Genomic DNA, 27,313 nt, shown 5'->3' on the forward strand with positions numbered 1-27,313 from the left:
AGAGAGTGTCCTTCGGACCTGGGGTCCCTGCTCAGAGAAGCTCCTAGTGTGGGGAAAGGTTGATGAGAAGGCTGACAGAGAGAGAAAGTCTTCCCCTGGAGCTGACACCCTGAATTTGGACTTTTAGCTTACTTTGTTGTGAGAAAATAAACTTCTCTTTGTTAAAGCCATCCACTTGTGGTATTTCTGTTACAGCAGAACAAGCCGGATGTCTAGACCAGGGAGGGGAAAATGCCCAAAGAATCGGAATGTTCTAATGTAGCTCAATCTTATTTACTAAAAATGTGTTAAACATTTCAACAGTACTGTTCCCTAAGTGGCACACACAGTTAATGTGCTTGACCGCTAACTGAAGGGTTGGTGGTTCTAGTCCACTCAGAGGCACCTGGAAAAAAAGGCTTGGCGATCTACTTCCAAATAATCAGCCACTGAAAACCCTATAGAGCACAGTTCTACTCTGACACATGTGGGGTTATCATGAGTCAGGGTCCACTTGATGGTCACTGTTTTGTTTTCGTTTTTAGTCTTCCCATCAGTTTTCAAAGTTCTTTGGGCCTATTTTCTAAATAACTCAGTTATATTTTTATGGCATAAATCTTACTCCCAGTAATATATGTGTTTTAGAGGGTAAGTATCAGAAATACAAAGGAACAAATTATCCCTTTAGTTAGTTTTCACTCAAGGAGATTTCTAGTTTTCAGAGGAAATCCTGAATGCTAAACCCACAATGTCCATGGAAGCATCAGTCAAGAAATCAAACAATGTGTTGCATTGGACAAATCTGCTGCACAAGAGCTCTTTAAAGTATTAAAAAGCAATCATGTCACTTGAGGACTAAAGTGTGCCTGACCCAAGCCATGGTGTTTTCAATTGCTTAATATGCATGTGAAAGCTGGACGATAAATAGGGAAGACTGAAGAAGATTTGATGCTTTGAATTATGATGTTGGTGAAGTGTATATACCATGGACTGCCAAAAGAACCAACAAATCTGTCTTGGAAGAAGTACTGCCAGAATGCTCCTTAGAAGCGAGGATGATGAGACTTCATATCACGTACTTTGGACATGTTATCAGGAAGGATTAGTCCTTGGAGAAGGACATCATGCTTGGTAGAGCGTCAGCGAAAAAGAGGAAGACCCTTGACAAGATGGACTGAAAGAGTGGCTGCAGCAATGAGCTCAAGCATTGCAGCGATTGTGAAGATGGTGCAGGACAGGGCGGTGTTTCATTCTGTTGTGCACAGGCTCACTATGAGTTGGAACGGACTTGACGGCACCTACCAGCAATGACAACAACATTACCCATACATATACCTCTCCTATAAATGCATCCAATGAAAGTAAGTGCTCAGTTTTATGGGAATGTAAGTCTGGTGCCTTTCACCAACATTGAATTTATAGTTGGAGTTTCATATTTCAATTAAGTAATTAAAACTTTTTGAAAGGAAATATCAACTTTAAGTTGCTGTAATTCAAAATAAAGTATCATACATAATTGGAAAATAGACTAGAAAAGGATGGAAAGGATCAAGTTTGCAAAAGGAGTGATAAATCTGAAAGTAGTAAATTAAAGTGGCTTTCCAAATAGATGAGAAATTAAGAGAAAATAAAATTGGCTTTAAAAATATTGCCTACTTTATGAAACTTGGATTCTTAATCATCTTGCCTGGAGACAGGCTGACCTGTAGATAATCACCAAAATTCATTCAACAAATACTTAATGAGTACCTACTGTGTACCAGACAGCAGTGAACAAAATAAAATCTCTGTGCTTATAGAGCTTAAAATTACAGAGGGGTGGATACAAATGAATATAATGTATGTCAAACAGTCATAAATATTATAAATAAAATCATAGCAGGGTACAAGAGCTAGTGATTAATGGGTGGAAGGGAATATGATTTTATATTTTGAACAATCAATAAACACCTCTCTGCATAGGCAGTATTTAAGAGATGGAGTTGTGAGGACATATGGGGAAGAGCATTCTAAGCAGAGCTCTTCAGCAAGGACGGTGATGCAATGAGGTAGGGGGAGCATGGGAGACATAAGATTCTATAGGTAGCCAGGTTAAAGCATTTAGTTTTTATTCTAGAGGGTTTTAACAATGACAACAACAAAAAACACACGGTCTGACTATGTTTTAAAAGGAGTACCATAGCAGTGGGGAGTCCCTGGGTGCTGCAAATGGTTAACATGCTCAGCTGCTGAGAGGTTGGAAGTTCAAGTCCACCCAGGGGTGCCTTGAAAGAAAGACCCGGCCATCTACTTTAGAAGAATCAGCTATTGAAAACCCCGTAGTGCACAGTTCTAGTCTGAAACACTCAGGTCACCATGAGACAGAGTTGACTGGAGAGCAACTGGTTTATGGTGGTGGAATTTAGAGTGTAAGGAGACAAAGGAAGAAGCATAATCCAACAGTAGTTCTAATTTTGGAGTATTTCCAACATAATCCAACCGTGCTTGTTAAGATTGTGTCAGTTTGCCTGGGCCATGATTTATATGTGATCACCTTCATGATGGTATCTGCTGTGAGCAGCCAATCAGTTGAAAGGGAGTTTCCTTGGGCGTGTGGCTAGAATCCGAATATAAGCAGACATTCTCACTTTTGCCTGCTCTGGATCCTGCAGCTGGCTCCTGTTCATCTGATCTCTGGTTCCTGGGACTTGAACTAGCAGCTCATCTGTAGACCTTGGGATTTGTCAATTTTCACAGCCTGTGAGCAAGAGCCCTGCTCTCTGACCTGCCGATCTTGGGTTCACCAGCCCCTGTGGCTACGTGAATCAGGAGAAGCCTCTATCTTGATCCATGGACTTGGGATGTTCCAGCCTCTACAATAGCATGAGCCGTTTCCTCGATATAAATCTCTCTCTCTCTATATATACACTTTACTGGTTTTGCTTCTCTAGAGAACCCAGCCTAAGACACCAACTGTTACCATGATCCAATAGTAGTTCTAATTTTGGAGTATTTCATTCTGAGATTGATCTACATGTATGCATTTGGAGAGTGCTAAGGGGACTTCCACATAAAAAAAAATTACTATTTTGGTTTCCAAATTTCTAAAGTTTATATATAACTATAATTCCATCATTCACAGAGATCCAGTATACTAAATGTGGTGACAAAAAAATTAAATCCATGAAGACAAAATACAAACACCAAATAACGTATAATTGAGAAGTATGGCATTAATGACTAATTTTAAATGATTATACTAAGTATGTACTATTCCAGAGTATGTGTCTGTTTTCATTATTACCAAAATAACTCACAGCATTTGTACTGCTTAGACGAGGTTGGACACCTGGGGTACTTGTTAAAAATGCAGTTCTCTGGGCTCTATCTAGTATCAGAATCTATGGAGGGTTTGGGAGTAGGAATTTACATTTTAAACAAGCTCCCAGGTGATTATTATATATAACGATGTTCAAACCAGCAAATCTCAGAGTAACTGAACAGCATTTTAGTGGCCTGGGTGTTTTAAAGCCTGGTAACTTTGAATATTAACATTAAAAACAAGGTGGATTGTATTCTGTTTATCTGAAATCCATTTTTGAATAAGGTGGGATATGAATAAAAGAAAATTAAAATTCCACTGCTCTGCCATAATTCCAAGAAAAACAATGAGTTAAACTGTAATAAAAACTGCAGGAGGATATGCTTTGTTAATTAGATGACAATAAAAAAGGCATTAGAATGAAAGCTTTAGAGTAAAAATAACCTTAAAAAGCTTGTGGAACAACTTTCTTATTTTACAGATAAGGAAGTTGAGACTCAAAAAAGTTAAATAACAGCCCAAAGTAGCAAAGTCCAGTTTGCAAGTCAGCTCTGACTGTTGATCCCCCCTTACTACTTCCATTAGTGCACCATCAATGATCTAGACCCATTTCTATTAGCTTATTATATTTTTTATTTCCTACAGAATTTTTTTTTTTTCAGCATTAGGTGATAGTGACATTTGGAAAAGTCTTTTTATCTTCCAAAAAATAAAATACACACAAATCTTGAAAGATCGTTCTAAAAATTTAAAACCGAAACCAATATAATTAACAATACCATTTTTTAAATGAAATTTCTTTCTTCCATATAATTTTGACTACTTATAGTGGCAGATAATATTATTGTTTTGAATTATTTGTTCTTTCAACCTTTAGGTGTGACTCCATGTGGCAACAGTCTTATTGTCTAGTGACTGGGCTTGGGCACATGACCTGTTTTGACCAATAGAATGTGAGCAGACTCGATGTGCATTGTACCCACGTAGATCGAGTCGCTATGAGTCGGAATGACTCAACGGCACTGGGTTTGGTTTTTTTGAGATGCTTTTAGAGGCACTTCCTGTGTCTGCCAGCTCTCATTTCAGGGCCCTCTACTACGAGAAAGGGGCATTTCAGGGACCTGCACTTTCAGGCTAGGTGGAGGAGAACTGAACCTGTACCATATCCTGGAGCACAGGTGTGGCAACAAACCCCCAGTCACCAACATGCTGCACAATTGAGAAATACATGCTGTTGAAAGCCACTGAAATTTCTGAGGTTGTTAATCATTATAGCCTAATAAGAGCTAATGCATAAATGCTCCCAAATCTAGATAAAAAATCTGGTACCTGAAACAGAAAGATCTCAAAAGTAAAAATCCTAAGGTTCCTAAACCAAGAATCTTTGTTGTAAAAATATTTAAATATCAATGTGCTTGCATATACAGTAGTGATAGAGTGCTTTTATGCAGCTCAGCGCTTGGCATATGATAGGTATGTATTTGAATTATGGTCATTTGTGTTTGGAAAATAGGTGTAATGAATCTACATGACAATTTCATAATGTAAAATTGTACCAGCATGCAGAAAGTAAATGTCACAATTTATCTGGGGATATAATTTCCAAGTTCCAAGGAAATACAGGGAATGTTTTTTGAAATTATAACCCCACAAACACACTATGCTGTCTCAATTTACATGATTGATGTCAGATTTACATCAGCAAAAATAATTTGCTTCTCATAATTTTTTTCAAAGTTTTTCTTATTAATGTTCTTAATTCTCATACTAATGATTATCGGACATTAGCAAAATTTCCTTTAGTCTTGCAATGTATTCAATGGCAAGGAGGAATTTTACAGATTTTGAAGGACCACTTGACTACAGATAATACCACCCCTGTGGGAAAGCTAGCTATAGCTTATTAGGTCTATTTTTCAAAAATTAGATCAATGCTTAATAACCTCATTTGGCAGCGTGAGCTACAGCCAGCTTGCACAAATTCAAAACAGTAAATTGTGTGCATCTCTTCCGAACTCAGTTTTGAGTGATTTCACATCGATAGCTTGAAATCAGCCATGGTGGGAGTATTTACACCAGAGGAATTGGAAAACACCACCAATCAGGGATTCCCTCCTGACCCCCTTCGCTCCATCAAGAGTTGGTAAACATTTATCAGTGTGCCACTAGCTTTAAGAAATTCACCTCCTTTAACATTTGGTATTTTAATGTTTAGAACTTTAAGAAACTGATGGCCCAATTTGATCTATGAGGGAAGACTTTAGGTTAGAGTTAAAACTGAAACTAGTGGCTTTTTATAGAGATTTAGAAGGACTGAAGGTATTGAGGAATGAGGACTGATGACGCTCTGGGAATACTGCTCTACTTACACTCTAACCCATTGCTGTCAAGTCGATTCCAACTCATAGCGACCCTATAGTATAAAGTAGAACTGCCCCATTGGATTTCCAAGGAGCAGCTAGTGGATTCGAACTGCAGACCTTCTGGTTAACAGCCAATCTCTTAACTATTGTGCCACCAGGGCTCCACTCCAGGCCCTGGTAAAGCTGATGCACCTAGGGTAGGAAACGCGACTCTTCATTTTGGCAAGGAGTGTATATAGAAGGAAAATCTGAAGATATTTTGAAAGACAGGCAGAACAGAGCTCTGAAAGTCTAACCAGTGTTTCTCTTTACATAGAGGCACACAGTCAGGCACATACTGCTGACAACCAACCACGGTAACGTATGCTAGATATACACATCTTAAGGTCTTTCAAATTTACAAATATTTCTGATTATAAATAATTATTAGAACCATTTATTTTATGTTTTATTGGGGAGAATTATTTTTAGGACTTTTAAACAAAGTTAACAAGAAGTTCAACAGTATTTCTTTGGGGTATCTGTCAGCAAAAACATCTCAAATAAGAACAATTGGTGTGCCAGAATTTGTTAGTATTAACAATTCTATGGTTTTTATTGTTGTAATCCTAGCAGCTATCTATAAATATTCCATGGAAAGCTCTGTAGAAATACATCTTCTCACTAAAAAAATTTTAGGAGCATAAATTAAACACATATTTGAGAGACTGAAATAAGTATATGTGTATATATATGTGACTACACATACAATAGGGTTCACATACAAGTACCTATTTGAGAAGATATTATTCTTGTAATAAATTATCCTTTTCAATTTCAGACCTCAGCAAAACAAATGATTGTACTGAACTGCTGTTACTATACATTAAAAAATCATTACATATTAAACACTTGTTAAATAGTCACTGATCAGAAGCTTATCTAAAATGTCTACCTTTTTCTATTAATACACAATTGATGTGTATGGACTAGCACAACATACAAAAATTAAAGCAACATAAGACTGGAAAACACTGCATTCCTTAACTCACCCACCTTGTCTGAGGATTCAATTGGCCTATTAAAGACTGACCTGAAGTCCAGCAGTAAAGAAACCTGCCTAACTTTAACCCTCTACATTCCATGCTTATTTCACTACAGGGTTTTTTTCTTGCCATATAAAAGTTTTTTCTTAAATTGTTCTGTGGTTATTCATATGCATTCTGTATGCCCCACCCCAATCTGTGCCTAGCACACAGCTGTTAGTATGTATTTGTTGAAGAAATAGATGGATAAATGTATCTTACCTCGCGCTATTCATTCCATTCCAGCAAAGCAGTTTGGGTGTGACTAAGAATTCTGGAACAATTTAAAAGCTAATTACTAATAAAGGGACTGGCTTCCACACGAATACCACAATACACTGTATCAAACTTTGGTGGATGTTTAAGTAAATATATCTTAATTTGGGGGAATTACTGAGAAGGCAGAAAGAAGTAAATAACAATGTGAACTCAGTTTACAGTTTATTTAATTGCAGGCTCATGTAAAGTTTAAAATGCAGCCAAGCTGGTGTCATCTCACAGCATGAGGATTATTTGTTAGTGTTCAGTACAAAAATAATGGTTCATCTTCCAGGCTTATTCTCATCTAGTTTCATAAGGGCTATGACACAAACCTATTTACCCAAACATGTTCAGCAATGTCCTGAAATGATCAGTTTGAAAAGTGAGCTAATACGATACTCAACCTTACCTTATTATTCTAAAAAAAAAAAAAATTTTTTTTTTCTAAAGTACAGAATAAAACAAACAATAGACATCATTAGACACTGAGTGGCAATTTTATACAAATAAAATTTAAAACATTCACAGTCAGTTGTCTGTATAGATTCTCACTTGTAACAGAGTTGTTTTACCTTTGTTGTATCCTACTCAAATGCATCTGATCATTTAATTGGTTTACTTTTAAATTTTTCTTTAAAAATTTTCTAACTGTAAGAAAACTTCACTAATTTATATTACTTTACCACATATATTGATAAAAATATTCCATCCTCTGAAAATGTCAGTTTTGACATAATCTTTTTCCTTTAAAATATAGTCAAAGCCATTTGTAGTATTCATATCCTTAAAAATTAAAGTCAAAAGTTCAAATTTATAGGCAAAAATATCATGTACATGTTGTATCAAAGGAAAAACCTTAGTCTCTGTATTTATAAAAAACATGTAATAAACTGTGATCTCTAATTAATTTACCTTTTCCACTTGACCTGCAGCTATTCCTTCCAATCGCCATCTCGTTTCTTAGGGACATTAATATACTGCTATAGAACTGCAAGTACAAAAAGGTAGCTGCTAGAATAGTTTTTTGGCAATAGCTAACATTCTTTTTTTTTTTTAACATTCTTTTAGGGGTCATTGACAAGATTTTCAGGGTGGTTAAATAAAAAGTTCTTCTGAAGTATCAATATCAAAGGTGCTAAAAGGGAGAAAAACTAGATGTGACACTGATAAATGTTTGATACGTGGCTTTGAAGATGAAAATTACTGTCAGTATTAAGCGCTCTTTTTAATACCTTACAAACTAAAAATCCAAACATTCATTATTAACATACGTGGTCAAAAACCCAGCGCTGATAAGTTGATTCCAACTGTCAAAGGACAGAGTAACTGCCCCATAGGTTTTCCAAGGCTGTAAATCTTTACAGAAGCAGGCTGCCACATTTTTCTCCCACAACATGCATGGTAACCAAATGTAATTTTTACCGACTCTTCCCTGGTTAGTATTACCACACTTGCAGATATGTTTTCCAGTCTTAATTCCTGGGAAACACCTAAAATAAAAACACTTCTACAAAGAACTCAGTTTTCCTTTGTGACATACAGGCTCACAATTAATCACTCCACAGGAAAGGAAGAATATTAACTGTCTAAATGTTTTGTTACACTTGTATGTTTCTAGGATCTTATTTCGGAGCAGTTTAAATTGAGAGGGTCCTCTATGCTCTCAACAAGGGTCAGAGACATATATTTATCTATTACTAGTCACTGGGAAAATAATTTACCTTAGCAAAATGCTCATTATATAAAAATTTAAGTAAGTTGGCCATGCTAATAACAATGGGTCATTTGGCTTCAAATTTTAATGAACAGATACAGTCTACATAAATTCTCTCTTATGGAAAACACTTTGGTTTTCTCTAAGTCAATAAAACACTGTTCTTTATTTTAAAATCCAAAGAGTAAAATGAGCAAGACAAAGGCTGAGAGAGGTTTCAGTGTGGTTTACAGAATTAGGAATGGGCAAACCTGGGTTTACTGTCTGATCTGAGAATTCCCTAGAACAGGTAGGTGTCCACAAGTCAAATCTACCCCGCTCCTTATTTTTGTACAGCCTGTGAGCTAAGAATGGTTTTTATAGTTTTTTAATGTTCGATAAAACATTAAATCAAAAGAAGAAAGATATTTTGTGACGTGAAAATTATGTTAAATTCAACTTTCAGTATCCATAAATAAAATTTTTTTGGCACATAGCCATCCTCATCCATTCACCTATTGTCTATGGTTGCTTTCACACTACAATGGCAGAGTGGAGGAGTTGCAACAGAGACCTTTGTGGTGCTTTCACCATTTTGCACTGCTGCGTGGCACACTATGAATTACATGGATATAGTTACAACTCAACAACACCACAATATTTTATATTTTTATCACCAGTGCATACCTATAATGTCAAAACAAGTAGAAAAAAAAAGTGGACTTCAAATGTTATGCTTTTAAGTAACAATGGAGTATGGGTTTTGTTACTGAATCAAATGACAAAGCATTGTGTTTAACATGCAATGACACTATGTTGTTGTTAGTTTTCCTCAAGAGTTGATTCTGACTCATGGAAACCCTGTAGCTGTTCTAAAAGAATATACCATGTTTTTACGCAAATAAGGTGTGTCTGCTATGTTTGTTTGCTTGCCAACCGTGCCCTCCCCCAGAGAGGTATTTACATAAGTGCCGCTATGCCAATTTTTCACATGTTGCTGTAAAAAAGTTAGCATAGCACACTTATGAAAATATTGTACGAGGAGGGTGCAGTTGGCAAACAAATGTAGAAGGCTTGTGTTATTTGTGTAAAAATATGGTATTTACCAAAATTACCAGACTAAGCACTCATCACAATATTCTCAATTCACAGGAATGCAGTGGCCAGAAAAACTAGAAAATTTAAGCCAATATATCTCATCACAGCAGAATTTCTTTACAAAAATGAAAATGAAGCTGAGGCCAAAGTGAGTTTCCAAATGACTCATTTGTTAGCCAAGCAAGAAAAAGCCTTTTACCAATGATGAGTCAATTAAATTGTGTTTGATTGCAGCAGCTGAAAAAAATGCATCCAGAGTAAACAAACTTGTTTAAGACTATTAGCCTTTTGGCAAGAATAGTTGCTTGAAGAATTGAGAACAACATCAATATTCAATAAAAAATAAGGCAAACGATTTTGAGTGGTTTTCCTTGGCTCTTTGTGAGTCAACAGATGTTACTGATACTGCTCAGTAGTTGTTTATTTGATGAGTCAGTGCCAGATGTGAAGTGACTGCAAAGTCAGCCTCTATGAGTAGTCTGTGTGAACAAGTGCAGGTGAGACTAATTTCTAAGAAGTAGAGAAAACATGATGCTAGTACAACCTGAAGTAGAATCTGCTAAGATGTGTTACAACTGATGGTGGCAAAAATACATGGAGAACAACAACAACAAAAGTTTTAGTTGGTCAAATTCACAAAGCTTGTAAAAATGTAAGGTATTTAAGCCTATGGTTATTTACTGTATTATTCATCAGCAGGTACTTTGCAGAACATATCTGACTCAGTCTTGTGTTACTGAACCAGTAATGCCAACAGATAACTTCATTTGCTATCAATTCCATTATCTTTTGTCAGATACAGAAGATGAATGTCCTGATTGCCCTACCAGAGAGAGGTTTCTTGGTCAAGCGGTGGTAGTTTTATTGTGATTTTTTGAGTTCAAGGCCAATATTCAAAATTTTCTGCATAAGAAGAAGTGCTCTGAATCACTACTACCGAACACTGAATAACTTTAGAAATTAACTTTTGCTACAGACTTTATAATGTTTTGTAGTGAATCCAACCAAAAATTACAAGGTAAAACAGCGTTTACATGTGAAACTCAATTTGAATCACAAGTAATGTCAGGTTGCTTTACACAGGTCCTATGCTCTCAAAATGTGAAACAAGATTTCCATTCCCACATAAACCTGCAGCAGATGTATTTTCTGAGCTGAAACTACAGTTCCAGCAGCATTTTTTAAAACCTTGAGGCAAGTGCAAAGGAAATTTCCATTTTTCAAAACCCACTTAACTGTGCAATTGAGGAGCTTCCACCTAACCTTCAATTGAAAGTGATATCTGCAATGTAATAACATGCTAAAAAAGGGAAATATCAAGAGAAGAAAGCATCTTATAAAATTCTATCAATGCCTTCCAAGTGATGAACATGCTCAATGAAAATCATATTCTTGTGGATTAACATACACATTTGGCAATACCTATAGTGGTTAAGAGTCTGGCTGATAAACAAACGGTTGGCAGTTTGAATCCACCAGCCACTCCTTGGAAACCCTATGGGGCAGTTCCGCTCTGTGCTATAGGGACACTATAAGTTGAAACTGACTTGATGGCAATGGGCTTATCAGTAAGAAAGTATGTTTTAAAAGATGAAATATGTAAAATCTTATTACAGATCGGCATTAACATATGAATACTTATAATCAATGTTGATGATAGGGAACACTAACTTTGAACCTTAATTAAGTGAAATATTATCTCCCCCAGAGAATTCCATTTTTTTCATTATTAGATGAGTAAAAGTTGTTCTCAATCATTATTATTATATTTTGGATTTTGTCACTAAAAATTTGTGGAGATTTGTTTTCTTTCTAGTTATACAACTATATGTTGTTGTTCTTAAGTGCCGTCGAGTCTGTCCCGACCCATAGCGACCTTACCCACAACAGAACGAAACACTGCCGAATCCTGTACCATCCTTACAATTGTTAAGCTTGAGCCCATTGTTGTAGCCACTGTATCAATCCATCCTGTTGAGGGTCTTCCTCTTTTCTGCTGACCCTGTACTTTACCAAGCATGATGTCCTTCTCCAGGGACTGATCCCTCCTGACAACATCTCCAAAGTATGTAAGACGCAGTCTTGCCATCCTTGCTTCTAAGGAGCATTCTGGTTGTACTTCTTCTAAGACAAATTTGTTCATTCTTTTGGCAGTCCATGGTATATTCAATATTTTTCACCAACACCACAATTCAAAGGCATCAATTCTTCTTCAGTCTTCCTTATTCATTGTCCAGCTTTCACATGCATAGGAGGCGATTGAAAATACCATGGCTTGGGTCAGGTGCACCTTAGCCTTCAAGGTGACATCTTTGCTTTTCCACACTTTAAAGAGGTCCTTTGCAGCAGATTTGCCCAATGCAATGCGTCTTTTGATTTCTGCTTTTGACTGCTGCTTCCATGGCTATTGATTGTGGATCCAAATAAAATGAAATCCTTGAGAACTTCAATCTTTTCTCTGTTTATCATGATGCTGCTTACTGGTCCAGTTGTGAGGATTTTTGTTTTCTTTATATTGAAGTGTAATCCATACTGAAGGCTGTGGGCTTTGATCTTCATTAGTAAGTGCTTCAACTCCTCTTCACTTACAGCAAAGTTGTGTCATCTGCATAGTCTTTTTCCAATCCTGATGCCCCGTTCTTCTTCATATAGTCCAGCTTCTCAGATTATTTGCTCAGCATACAGACTGAATAGGTATGGTGAAAGAACACAACCCTGACGCACACCTTTCCTGACTTTAAACCAATCAGTATCCCCTTGTTCTGTCCGAACAACTGCCTCTTGATCTACATACAGGTTCCTCATGAGCACAATTAAGTGTTCTGGAATTCCCATTCTTTGTAATGTTATCCATAATTTGTTACAATCCACATAGTCAAGTGCCTTTGCATAGTCAATAAAACACAGGTAAGCATCCTTCTGGTATTCTCTGCTTTCAGCCAGGATCCATATGACATCAGCAATGATATCCCTGGTTCTAGCCCTCTTCTGAATTTGGCCTGAATTTCTGGCAGTTCCCTGCCGATACACAGCTGCAGCCACTTTTGAATGATCTTCAGCAAAATTTTGCTTGCGTGTGATATTAATAATATTGTTTGATAATGTCCACATTTGGTTGGATCACCTTTCTTGGTTATTGGCACAAATATGGATCTCTTCCAGTCGGTTAGCTAGGAAGCTGTCTTCCATATTTCTTGGCATAGACAAGTGAGCACCTTCAGCGCTGTACCCATTTGTTGAAACATCTCAATTGACATTCCATCAATTCTTGGAGTCTTGTTTTTTGCCAATGCCTTCAGCGCATCTTGGACTTCTTCCTTCGGTACCATCAGTTTCTGATCATATGCTACCTCTTGAAATGGTTGAACATCAACTAATATTTTTTGGTATAATCACTCTGTGTATTTCTTCCATCTTCTTTTGATACTTTCTGCGTCGTTTAATATTTTCCCCATAGAATCCTTCACTATTGCGACTTGAGGCTGAACTTTTCTTCAGTTCTTTCAGCTTGAGAAACGCTGAGCGTGTTCTTCCCTTTTGCTTTTCTATCTCCAGCTCTTTGCACATGTCATAATACTTAATGTTGTCTTCTTGAGCCATTCTTTGAAATCTTCTGTTCAGTTCTTTTACTTCATCATTTCTTCCTTTTGCTTTAACTGCTCGACATTTAAGAGGAAGTTTCAGAGTCTCCTCTGACATCCATCTTGGTCTTTTCTTTCTTTCCTGTCTTTTCAATGACCTCTTGCTTTCTTCATGTATGATGTTCTTGATGTTATTCCACAACTCCTCTGGTCTTTGGTCATTAGTGTTCAACGAGTCAAATCTATTCTTGAGATGGTCTCTAAATTCAGGTGGGATATACTCAAGGTTGTATTTTGGTTCTCGTGGACCTGCTCTGATTTTCCTCAGTTTCAGCTTGAACGTGCATATAAGCAATTGATGGTCTGTTCCACAGTCGACCCCTGGCCTTGTTCTGACTGATGATATTGAGCTTTTCCATCACCTCTTTCCACAGATGTAGTCGATTTGATTCCTGTGTGTTCCATCTGGCGAGGTCCATGTGTATCGTCACTGGTGGCAGAGCTTCCAGCATCACAGCTATATGCAAGCCCGCACGGTACAACAAACTGACAGACACGTGGGGGATACAACTATATAATATCCTAAATATTCTGGCTGTCAGCCTGCACAGACTGAAATATTTACTACCTGGTCCTTTAGAGAAAAAGTTGACTGACCTCTGCTCTAGAACCAAAGCCACCCTGGATACTTAAAACATAGATTGGATGCACTGCTTCTAAAGCCAGATGGCCTCAGTTTGTATGCTGGTTCTGCCACTAGCAGCTATGTGACCATGAGTACATTCCTTAAGCTTACTTTGCCTCAGTTTTCTCATCTGTAAATGCAGGTAGGAACGGAGTCCCTGAGTCGTGGAAATTGTTTAATGCTGGACTACTAACCAAAAGGGTGGCAGTTCAAACCCATCCAGAGACACCTCAAAAGACAGGCCTGTCCATCCGCTTCCGAACGGTCACAGCCTTAGAAACCTTATGGAACAGTTCTACTCTGCACGCATGGGGTGGCCATGAGTCAGAATCGACTCTATAGCAACTAACAACACCAACGGTAGTAAAAGCACCTAGAGCAGTGCCTAGCACAGAGTAAGAATTTACTCAGTGTTAGCTGCTATTTTACGGTAAAAGTACTCCTTCACGTAGTTGGTAGTCAACTTATGCATCTCATCCTCCTAAAAGGTCCACTGAATACAACAATATTTAAAATGTTTACATACATTTGTGGATGAAAAGAATATCCAACTGCATAAAGATGACAATGAAGGACACCCAAGCCCTCGGTCAACTACCACTTGCTTCTTCCATCAAAGAGATGACAGGGCGGGGAATACTAGGGGTATCATCAGGACAGCAATTCTTATAAGGATGGTTTCCTACGTGGAGTAAAGATTGTGTTACTCTTTAATATTTTAAGTATCACAACATTACATTCTTTATATTAAACACTAGTTCTTCCCTTTTGCTTTTCTGTCTTCCCTTTTGCTTTTCTATCTCCAGCTCTTTGCACGTGTCATAATACTTAATGTTGTCTTTTAACTACTAGTAATAATTTATAATATTTACATTTTAAAAATTTGAAATATTTATAGCTTAACTCAATGATATATTGTAGTCATTCAGTAAATATTTACTGAGTGCCTAGTATTTGCCATATGGATAAAATCATTAGCTTAAAAACTTTGGCGGGGGGAAGATTTCATATATATGTTGTTGAGAGTACCCTCAAAAACTGCCTACATATTTTAACTGTGTTAATTTTTAGATTAAATGTGTTTTCTTAAAAAAACAAACACACACACAAAACAAAAAACTCTGGAGTACTGCTATCCAATAGAACCTTCTGTGATAACCTTCTGTGCTGTCTGGTATGATAACCACTAACCTCATGGGACTACAGAACACCTGAAAAGTGGCTAGTGCAACTGAGGAACTGAAGTTTTAATTAAATTTCAGTTAATTAAAATAAAACAGCTACACATGGCTAGTAGTTACTGTATTGGGCAGCACAGTTCTACAGGATCACTCTAGGGCACTTAGCTGTTGGACTGTAACATCTTGCCCAAGTGGCAAAATGAATTTTGCAAAATAAATTTTGTTACACTACAAACTTAATACAAGTTTGCTATTCAAAATAGTCCTGCCTTTTCATGCCAGAAAATATTTTCTGCCTGCTTTCTTAGCAGTAGAGCTAAATCAATTCACTACTTAATGAAACAATTTCTTTTTTTCCTACTGTAGCTGATTTTTAATTATTTAAGGTGCCAGGGGACAGAAGAAAATATATATAAATAAAATTCCCATAGAATTTAGAAGCCTTAAATCTTTCCCTCTAACAAATTTTTAAGGCATCTGTTTAACAGTTGGAAAACTCCTTCATTTAGTAGTTTACCTTTTGTTCTTGGTTATGCCCATATTTTTATATTGGTATTACCCAGTAGTGAAATAGATAAATCTATAGAGGAAAAGTGAAAAAATAAAACATTTTCAAGTTGCACAGTTATTGTAAATTAATTCATGATTGGGTGTATTCTACCCAAAAAAAAGTTTTACTGTTTATACTAGTTAAGTAACCAGTTTTTTCTGTTTTTTTTTTTTTTTTTTGGTGGGTTTTAGATGATAAGCAGACAGAGCACAGTTCAACATAAACCAGTGCACTAAGAAGCAGCCTGCTTTGGGTTTCCTTTTCTTCTTTGTTTCTGCCACAAATTCACTTAGAGTTCCTCTATGCACCTTTTGTATCATTAAAGATGACAGCCCCCTACTTAAAAAAAGGGAGAGAAATAACATACCTTGCAACAAATGCATCAGTTTAAAAAATAAGTCTCTTGCTCCAACTAGTTCTGATAACTTTGTCCGTATCAAACAAAACTCTGGCCAGGTGATAAGGATAAATAAAAGATCCAATATTCTTTACATGGAGGTGTGAAAATTCATTTTATTTTTGCATAAATATCATGATACTTTGTTGCTCAAAGTGCTCCTTTAAAAATAAGTTACAATGTTTCCATATTACTTTTATTAAACATGTAATTATTGGCTAAAGCATACTATCACTGATTAATATACAAAAACATCATCAGCCACTTACATATTCTTGAAGGAAAGTGCTTGCCGTATTTTGTGAAAACATTTGTTTACTCTTTCACTTGATTTAATGGACAATTTGATATTTTTCTTTAAAACCTTCAAATGTCTTGATTCCTACCACTATAAATACTAACAAAAGCAAAATAACAAAACCAATCACCAAATAAAACCCTACAAAAGCATATAAATTTTATTACAGAACATATATTAAGTCACTGAGTAAAGCTCTTTTTTATGAACACCTTTGGAAAGCTAGCATTCAGTTCTAGCACAGCTCTGTTATCAATCTGTGAACAGAAGGACACATCAAGTAAGGAAAGATCTTTACAAGATTCCAGGAGTTTTCTTAAAGATGCCGGACTTACCATTCTTGTTCCTGTTTAAAAAAAAAACAAAACACCTTAAGTACAACATTCATATAAATATCCTAATAATGAGTCCCTCTATTATTTACTGGAGCCCTGGTGGCACAGTGGTTAAGTGTTTGGCTGCTAATCAAAAGGTTGGCAGTTCAAATCCACCAGCCACTCCTTGGAAACCCTATGGGGCAGTTCTACTCTGTCCTATGGGATTGCTATGAGTCGAAACTGAGCAGATGGCAACAGGTTTGTATTTTGTTTTTTTATTTGAAATACACTTAAAATAAATTACCTTTTGAAAATTAAAAAAACATTTTTAAAATAAAAGACTTTATATTGAAATGGTTTTGTAAACAAACAAACCAAAAAAACACCTAACTTTTCCCAGCCAGGTTGGTATCTAGGACCTGAATCCTGTCAATACCTTACCCACCCACTATCTTCATTCTTATATCTTCTCCCTTCAAATCAGCTTCTTCAGACTTTCCTATTTCTGTTAACCCATTCAAACTGTTTTCACATCTCATTTTCCTTAATCCATGGGTCAAATCAGACAGCAATATTTACAATGATTTAACCTCTAATTCCATGTAATGCAACTACTGAGCAACTGCCTTGTAGAAGCTTCTGTTTTAGGCACTGTAGATGCAAAGATGAGTAAGACAGGTGTCTCCTTTAAGGAACTCATTGACCAGAGTTGAAAGTAAATAACAATATAATTTGATGAGTTTTACAGTAGCGGTGAGCATAAAATGACACTACTGCAAGACAGATGATGGATGACGAGTTCTACTTAAACCAAAACCCATTACCGTTGAGTCAATTCCAATTCATAGCTACCCTATAGGACAGAGTAGAACTGACCCATAGAGTTTCCAAGGCTGTAATCTTTTTTGAAAAAATTAAAAATTTTTTGTTGTTATTGTTGAGAATATACACAGCAAAACATATACCAATTCAATAGTTTCTACATGTACCATTCAGTGACACTGATTACATTCTTTGAGTTGTGCAACCATTCTCACCCTCTTTTTCTGAGTTGCTCCTCCCCTAGGAACATAAATTCACTGCCCCCTAAAGTTCCTATCTAATCTTCCGAGTTGCTATTGTCAAGTTGATTCTAAATAGACAGTTCTTAAAAGAAAGGCTGTAATCTTTACAGAAGGAGACTGCCAAACCTTCCTCTTGTGGAGTGGCTAGTGGGTTCGAACCACCAACCTTTTGGCCAGCAGACTACTCCTTAACCACTGTGTCACCAGGGCTCCTTGAGTTCTATTCAAACCATGTTAAATTTAAAGTGATCATGGAATATGCAGTTGGAAACCAAATTATATAAATATGTAAAGCACCTAATACATGGCAGGCACTCAATAAATACCAAATATTACTTGATTCTCAAGTGTCAGCTGTTGTAAAACATACCTTGCTTTAACCACAATCGTATTACATATACATATCAACTGGCAGGGACAGTAAAAGTTCTGAAATGTTAATCTATGTCTTTCCCCCTGAGAATTCCTTTCTACTCCCTTTCAACCAAGGGCTCCAGAAGCTATATCTGTACTGCTATCCTGGCTGTGACTGGACATCAGACAAACCAATCCACACTCTCTTCGGAATTTAAGACCAGGATTCAGTGAAGCCTTCAGCATCCACAGATCCCTTGAATTAAAGAAGTATAAGGCTGGGATGCAGCTGTTATATTTGGCCACATATACCCAGAAAAGCAGTAGTGGCCAGAATGAGAAGAAAAGCAGACATAAATGTCTTTGTGAGTGTACAGCAGCAGAGGGTGGGGTGCTTGAATATGTAGAAGAAAAAAAAAGAAAGCTTCCTTGCCTTTTGATGGTTTTCCAATCTCTCCTGAGGTCTGACCACAGCTCTTATTCATGGGATCTGAGAGATACACCTGCATCTTCATTTTTTATACACATACACACACATGATGTATGTATGTATGTTTTTTTTAAACCAACGTTATCTCAAGGGGGCTTCGGTTTTGGAAGATCAGAGAGCCTCAACTAAAAAACTAGGTGTTTTTCATCTAGGGTTGTGATCATGTTTTCTGTTTGGCAGTCTTGCTCGTTAGATTTTGAGTTTCCTGATAAATCAGGAGATCCCCAAAACTTAAGAGAATGCTAAAGAAGGAATTCAGGAGATTTAAAGTTAACTAGGCCAGGGTTCCCTGTCCTATGCTTCTAGAGCACTGTGTGTTTTTGTTTTGTTATCCACTTATCACATAGCTACGTTTTCAGAGTCTGCATGCTCCTTCAGGGCAGGGGCCATATGTGTCCTGTTCACTATTATATCTCTAGTGCTTAAAACAATCCTTGACACACTATATGCTCAATAAATGTGTAATGAATGAAAGAATGAAGAAGTGGATGGTTATTTTCCAATACTATCATCCTGATTTACACCCTTATTACATGATTATTGCAGCTAATCTCTCTGATTTTGATCTCCTCCTTCTCCAATTCACCTGTTACTTTTTTCCAGATTAATATTCCTGGAACATGACTCTGAATATATAACTCATTTTCCTAATTAAAATCCTATAATAGATCTTCCTTATTTAATTTTGTACAGATTCCTCACTCTGGTGTTCAAAACGCTCCATGAAAGCCTCTATTATACTGCCTTTCTAAGTCAAATTAAATTGCCTATTCTCCAAAGATATTCTGTATTTTCAACCTCTACGCTTTTGTTTCATGCTATTCCTTTTGCATAGCAAAAGGCTTTTTGGCTTTTCCTATTTACTTTTCAAGGATCTCTTTCAAGTATTTGTTAACCCTTTAAATAAAGCTTTTCCTTATTTCTCTAATCATATAGGTTCTCCGTTTTCTTTGAGTCCCATCAAAATGGACTTGCCTCTGGCTTGCATTACAGCTATCTATATATTTGTTTTACTCCTTCTTGCCATATTATAAACTCTGAAGGTAGAGACTGTCTCTTACTTAGCTTTGTACTGAGGATCAATAAGTATTTTCAGTATGAAAAAGGTATGCCACTCATCACTCATATGTTCTAATCACAAAACGACAAATAAAATAATGACTATCATCTTGGCTTAAAAAGGATCCTTAAAAAGGGGAGGGGGAAGGAGAAGGATTCTAACACTTATGGATGAAAGGAAACCAAAACTCAACAGTGAAAATATTAAAGAAAGAAATATAGCATAGCAGTTACAAGCATAAACTGGTTCAAATCTAGATTCCACCATTATTAGCTCTGAGAACCTGAACAAGTCTCTTGACCTGTTTGAGCCTCCGTTTCCTTATCTGTGGCTAAAATGGAAACTACCTTGTAAAGTTGTTGTGAGACTTAAATCAGTTAATATATGCTGAGAATAGTACATAACACAGTAAATTTGCTGTTATTATTATTTATTAATAATTACTGATTACTATTGATATTATTTACTGTGTTCTTTATAGTTGAAATGTGAGGTTTCAATATATTTGCATAATTGTCTTCCATTTATACATAGTTATGGTGTAGTAGATAATGACACTGCCTTCTTCTTAGGCTCATAAAAGTTACAAATATTTTTTAAAAAGTCGTTATCAAGACAAGGACGTCCACTTTCACCACTTCTATCCAATATTGTATTAGAAGTCCTGGCCAGAGCAATAAGACAGGAAAAAGAAATAAAAGGTATCCAGATTGGAAAAGAGATTAAAATTACCTCTGTCTGCAGATGACATGATCCTATACACAGAAAATCGCAAAGAGTCTGCAAGAAAACTTCTAGAGCTAATAGAGGAATTTAGCAAAGTCAAAGGGTACAAGGTCAACAAACAAAAATCAGTTGGGTTTCTATATACCAGCAGTGAGAAATCTGAAAGGGAAGTTAGGGAAATGATTCCATTTACAATAGCATCTAAGAGAATAAAATACCGAGGAATAAATCTAACCAGGGATGTGAAAGACTTATACAAAGAAAATTATAAAACACTGTTATTAAGAGATTAAAAAAGACTTAAATAAATGGAAAGATGTTCCACATTCATGGATAACAAGACTTAATATTGTTAAGATGTCAACACTTCCAAAAGCCATCTATAGATTCAACGCAACCCCAAATAAAACTAAAATAGCCTTCTCTACAGAAATGGAAAAACCAATCCTCAACTTTAAATGGAATGGCAAGAGGTCCCAAATAGCTAAAGCAATGTTGAAAGAGAAGAACACAGTAAGAGGACTCATACTTCCTTATTTTAAAACATATTATATAGCTATAGTTATCAAAACAGCCTCGTGCTGGTGTAACAATAAACACACAGACCAATGGAATAGAATTGAGAGTACAGAAATAAACCCACACATGCATGGTCAACTGATTTTTGATAAGAGTGCCAAGGGCTTCTTCAATAAATGGTGCTCGGAAGACTGAATTTCTACATGCAGGAAAATGAAACAGGATCCATACCTCATAACCATACACAAAAACAAATTCAAAATGGACTAAGGACTTAAATGTGAAAACTAAACCCATAAAATTCTTAGAAGTAAATGCAGGGGCAATGCTATCAGGCCTAGCTTTTAACAATGGATTATCTAATACAGTAACTAGAGCACAAACAGCAAAAGACAAAATAGATAAATGGTACCTCATAAAAATTAAAAAGTTTGTTCATCAAAAGACTTTACAAAAAAAAGTGAAAAGACAAGTTACAGACTTGGAAAATATCTTTGGAAACCTTATATCCAATAAGAATCTAACAACCAAAATTTACGTAAAACTTTGACAACTTAACAACAAAAAGAAAATTAACCCAATCATAAAATGGGCAAAGGACTTGAATAGACATTTCACTAAAGAAGATATTCAAATGGCCACCAAACACATGAAAAGATGCTCAATGTCACTAGCCATCAAAGAGATGCAAATCAAAACCATAACGAGATACCATTTCACTCCCACTAGGATGGCTAAGTTAAAAAAAAAAAAAAAAAGTTGGCAAGGATGTGGGGAAATTGTAACCCTTATCCATTGCTGGTAGAAATACAAAATGGTATAGATCTTGTGGAAAACAGTGTGGTGGTTCATCAAAAAACTAAAAATAGAACTATCATATGACCCAGCAATTCCACTCCTAGATATATACCCAAAAGACTTCGAAGTAGAGACTCAAACAGATACTTGTACACCAATCTTCACTGTAGCACTATTCACAACAGCCAAAAGGTGGAAACAACCTAAATGTCCATCAACAGATGAATGGATAAACAAAATGTGGTACATACACATAATAGACTACTACTTAGCCAGTAAGAGAAATGAAGTCTTGATACATGCTATAGTAAGGATGGAGCTTGAAAACATTATGCTGAGTGAAATAGGCCAATCACACAAGGACAAATGTTGTATAATCTCACTTACATCAAAAGACAAGTACAGGCAAATATATAGAGACCAAAGTTTATTACTGGTTACTAGGGGTGGAAGGGAGGAGGGAAGGGGGAATTACTGCTTATGGAATACTGAGTTTTGGTTTACAGTGGTGGAAAAATTGCACTGACTAAGGGTAAGCTTGCACAGCCAGTTCATGTAATTGCTGTCAATAAGTTGTACACCCATAAGAAAGTTGTGTGATAAATATATTTACAACAATGACAAAAAAAAAAAAAAAAAGAGTAGCTGCCTCAGCTGCTTATGTACAACCAAACACTTCATGGATTTAAAGGTTTAGGGTCACAGTTTCATGGGACATCTCAGTTAACCGGCCTAATAAGGTGCTTAATGCTCTGTTCCACCTCCTAGTTTGGTACGTAGTGCCTGGGGTCTTAAAAGTTTGCAAGTGGCCATCCAAGCCACAATAATTGGTCTATATTCACCTGGAGCAACAGAGGAAGAAGAAGAGTTAGGAACAGGAGAAGAAAATGGAATGTGTGACCAATAGCCTCCATGAACAACTGCCTCCTTTGCCATGAGACAAGAAAAACTGGATGGTGCCCGGTGACCATTACTGACTATTTTATCAAAGATTCTACAGATGCATCCTGAAAGCGGGAATTCAGATTTTCTGGAACCATGGAGGCTGGCTGAATCCCTGAAACTACAGCCCTAAGACAATTTTTAATCCTTAAACCATAAATATCCCCTGAAGTATTCTTAAAACCAAACAATAGTTAACTAGTAAAAAATGTCTGCCTTGAATCAGACATGAAAGGGACTGGACAGTGGGTAGGAGAGAGATGCTGATGAAAAGTGAGCTATTTGTATCAGGTGGACACTTGAGACTGTGTTGGCATCTCCTGTCTGGAGGTGGGATGGGAGGATAGAGAGAGTTGGAAGCTGGCAAAATTGTCATGAGAGACTGAAAGGGCTGACTCATTAGGGGGAGAGCAAGTGGGAGTACGGAGTAAGGTGTATATAAACATATGTGACAGTTTGACTTGATCTGTAAACGTTCTCTTGAAGCTCAATAAAAGTTAATAAAAAAAAAAAGTCTGCCTTGAGCATTATCTCTTTTAAGATCTATTTGACAACAACTTGAAAGATTAGATAGGGGCAGTGAGTTTATGTTAATGGGGAAGAAACACTCAGAAAAGGAGAGTGAGAATGGTTGCACAACTTGAAGAATGTAATAAATGTCACTGAATTGTACATGTAGAAACTTGAATTGGTGCATGCTTTGGTTGTATACATTCTCAACAATAAAATTATTATTTTTTTTTAAAAAGGAGTCATTATACTTCTTACCTATTTTTCTTTCATGCCTCTGTAAAGTAATTCATACATTTACTAGTTCAAAGTTAGGCCACTTGACAACTGAACCCATTGTTCATTGCAAATGTGCACTTGTTTTAGGATCAGTGTTACTGACTTCTTTATGGTGCTAAAGAATCTCTTTCAGACACCGGCTATTCTTCAAAACTAGTGTAACCAAGTGTATGATGCCTTTTTTTCCTTTTTGGAGGGCGTAGCTGTAAAATAGATTTTAACCAACTTTAGCACCATCCTTTTAAGTGAAGCCTGTTGCTATTAGCGATCTATTTGAAGAGGCCCTTTCCTCATTCACCCTGAACTTTTCAATATTTATCTTATAAAAGATCTAGGCTAATTCAAGGAGGAAGCATGGGTAGGAAGGAAAATAAGCAAGGTAAGTGGGTGTGGTGTATCAAAAAAAAAAAAAAAGAACTGACCATGCAGCAAAAAAACTTGGGAACTAACCCTTGCTCTATCTACCATTTATTAACTCCTGGGACTCCAACGTATTTCTGAATCTCAGTGCCCTCATCTATGGAAGGACAATAATACCCAACTCCCTGAGCTGTGAAGGTTAAATTATAACACAGAATAGTATCTAGCCCAAAGTGTGCATATAACGGCTATGCAAGAATTTCTGCCTAAAAGTAGATTGAACAGCTATATACAAACAGCATCCACAAATATGTCATAAACCTGGACTGTGCAGAGATTTTAACTGAAACCACAAAGGTGTTAAAAGTCTTCAGGTTTTCTTTTTACTGAATGTTTAAAATCAGGAGAGAATATAGAAGCACTTTATGGACTAATTATTCCACTTCACGGTAGTACTGACAGATTCTCAAGGACACAGAGCAAGTGCTCTGCGGGGTGACAGAGTACCAATGGTGTGGGCAAAGGCACTGGTGGTGCTGTGAGCTTGGCTAACATAAAAGGTCACAGCATCTCACAGGCTTCCTCGCTGACGAATGCAGTAAGGACACGGAACTGAAATCTCAGAACTGGAAAAAGATGTTCAATAGACCTGCCTTGGGGTAGAACTAGTCCTAAAAACAAGGATTATTGGCAAGGAAATTTCACATTACTTAATCAAGAATTTAATATCAAGAAGCTTTTATCTAACTTGTATTCAAACAGATTAATTTCATCTTTTCTGTCCTTCATAAAAATGGAGAACGCAGCTCATGTGAACTCTCACTCTTCTCACTAGACCAAAAAGTAGTTATTTAGAGCTTTCTGATAGGTTCAACTATAAAATTTTGTTATTGCCCTCAAGGCTGTGAACAAGGTCAGGCATTTTCAATTGACTAATATTGCATTCAGCACTGAAAACTGATGCTGGCAGTGTTTCAAGTCCTATTTTACTTAAGTACATATGTAATCACTATCAATTGCTCTATCTTGCATTTCCTACTGAACCAAGCAGTCTTACAAAGACATTTTTATTGTATCCAAGAAGCTTTTTTTTTTCTTTTCTTGCAAAAAGTCTTAAATTACGTTTTGTATCAAAGAAACAGGATTTAAACCTAATTTATATACCGTATCCTTACCTAGTATGTCCAGTTGCTGTAATCTGGTACAATTACCTGCCAGTTCTTCAATGTCTGTGTCACACACAGACCTGTTAGCTGTAAGAAAGAGTTTCTGCAAGTTTGGAAGCTGGCGTGCAAGTCTGGCGAAGCACCCGGTGCTGCTCTGCAGAGTGGGGCACCAGCCGAGGTCTAGCTCCTCCAGAAGCTGACACCCAGAAGCCAGTTCTGCTATCCCGTTCTCAGTAATATTCTTACATCGCCAGAGATCCAGGGTCTGGAGTTTTTTACACTTGGCTCCTATCATGCTAGCTATCACATCATAGTCTTCAATCTGGAAATTAAACAATTGCAATCGCTTATATTTTATGCTCAGAAAGGCAAACTGTTTATGCCAAGTTAGAACATTCTTAATCATCTCCTATTGTTTGCTTCCATGTAAACATACCCACATTCTCGTTAATACAGATCGGCCCACACATGCTCGCAGATCTGCCACTGTTTCATAAAACAGCAAGAGTAATCACTTACTTAAAAATCCATTTAACAGAACTCCAGACAGAGGACATTAATGAATTAAATCCCAAAGCAGTCTGAAACCCTCAGTCTCTCATGAAGAATTTGAGGATTATGCATTGCTCTTTTATGCCTATCACTTTGACCTTGCTGCTGCTCATTGACGGGGCCCAGTTTCTTCTACTTTATACGTGATTAATAAGCTTTGGTAGGTACACAAAATCTCCCCGACAAAGATGTGCATTTTGTTAGGCTCTCAAACACTATGTGGGAATGCTGGTAGTGTTAATAAGGATACCAGTTTTAGGTTAAACGAGGCATTTGCAGACTAAATATACAATAATTAAACATTTAGATTACAATATATTAATCATTGCCAGTTATTAGTGGGGCTCAATAATTTATTTCATGCTCATTGAATAAAGGTCTAATAATCAAGGATTAAACATTTCAGTCCTTGGGCTTTACATGTTTTAATACTGTTTCTTTAAACAGGTTACTTCTAAGAAGTTCATTTGATCTTGTTATAAGCAGGTACCAAAATTATTATCTGAAGTCAAGGGAAAAGAAAACAGCAAACCTTTCCATTGATTATCTCCTTTCTCTTCTTCATTTGTTAATTCATTTGTTCAACAAATATTTATTTATGCACCTACTATGTGCTATACCTGCCCAGATGCTGGGAAAAGCAATGAACCAAAAAAAAAAAAAAAAAAAACAAAGACAACCTCATTCACATATTCTGGGGAAAGACATGTAAACAACTAAATAAGCAAAATTAGTCCAGAGAGTGTTAAGTGGTGAGAAAACAATAAAACAGAGTGGGGTGAGAGCAAATAGTTTCAGGAGTTGTGGTGGTGGTTGTTAGATCTCCAGAGAAGGCTTCCCTAAAGAGATAACCTTTAACCTAAAAGCTGAATGAAAAGACAGAGCCAGCCATGAGAAGACCTGGAGGCAGAAGAGCAAGTGCAAAGGCAAGACTGAGCTTTGCGCATTCAAGGAAAAGAAAAAAGATCGGTATGACCCAAAGGCAGTGAAGGAGTAAAACAGGTTACGAGGCGGGCATAGTTATGCAGGGGCCAGGGCATTTATGCCATGGAAGGAGTTTGGATTTTTATTTTTAAGTACCACAGGAAGTCAGTGGAGGGTTTTAAGCAGATGAGTGACATAATATGATTTACGTTAAAATAAAAACCCCTCTGGTCGCTGTCTGAAGAGTGGACTATGGTGGCTAAGAATGGAGGAAGAAGCCCAGGTCTGCAATAGTTGAAAGGAGAAGTGATGAGGGCTTAGATATAGACAGATTTGGGGATATAAATTGGTGTCAGAAGCAAAGATGGAAAGAGTGGAATCAACATTTTCTAAGTTTTTGGTCTTCAGCAACTGTGTGTATGTATGGTGATATCATAGAGAAGAGTAGGAGAAACAGGCTTGGGATATAACTGTCTCCTTAAGTGAGTACACCCAAACAACATAAAACTGTAGCTTTGATAGCTAGTTTGGACAATTAGCTTCTTTAGAAAGAAGCAATTAAAAAACTTTCTGTAACCCATGATTCTGATTGTGTTGAATTTCTATCAGGGAAATCTCAGGGGCATAGGGACTAATTCTCTGTCAGGATAATATTCAGTGAGAAATTCCTTCAAGAGTTTTTGCTGTGAAATGTTCACAGCATTATTAAACACACCAGGCACAAAGAAATTCAGGACTGGGTAAATAAGAATCAAACCAAATAGTTTTTACTGGATTGAAGGCAACACATTCCCCCTCCCC

General features: G+C 36.7%; 1 protein-coding gene across 3 annotated transcripts in view; it reads right to left on the reverse strand.

The window, feature by feature from the left end:
* Window positions 1-1,099: 1,099 nt before the first annotated feature.
* The window catches only part of FBXL4 (F-box and leucine rich repeat protein 4), a 103,603-nt gene continuing 77,389 nt past the window's right edge, over window positions 1,100-27,313 (reverse strand). For 2 of the 3 annotated variants that reach the window (XM_003404330.4, XM_023543641.2), the window contains exons 8-9: window positions 25,046-25,358; window positions 1,101-16,797 (exon numbers count right to left, since the gene is read on the reverse strand). In XM_003404330.4, the coding sequence (XP_003404378.2) occupies window positions 16,634-16,797; window positions 25,046-25,358 (477 nt within the window). In that variant the 3' untranslated portion in view covers window positions 1,101-16,633. Of the gene's footprint in view, window positions 16,798-25,045; window positions 25,359-27,313 lie in introns of all 3 variants that reach the window. The other variant, XM_010602494.3, reaches the window with a different exon arrangement.

The sequence above is a fragment of the Loxodonta africana genome, chromosome 1 (assembly GCF_030014295.1).
Source record: "Loxodonta africana isolate mLoxAfr1 chromosome 1, mLoxAfr1.hap2, whole genome shotgun sequence".
NCBI classification, from domain to species: Eukaryota; Metazoa; Chordata; class Mammalia; order Proboscidea; family Elephantidae; genus Loxodonta; species Loxodonta africana.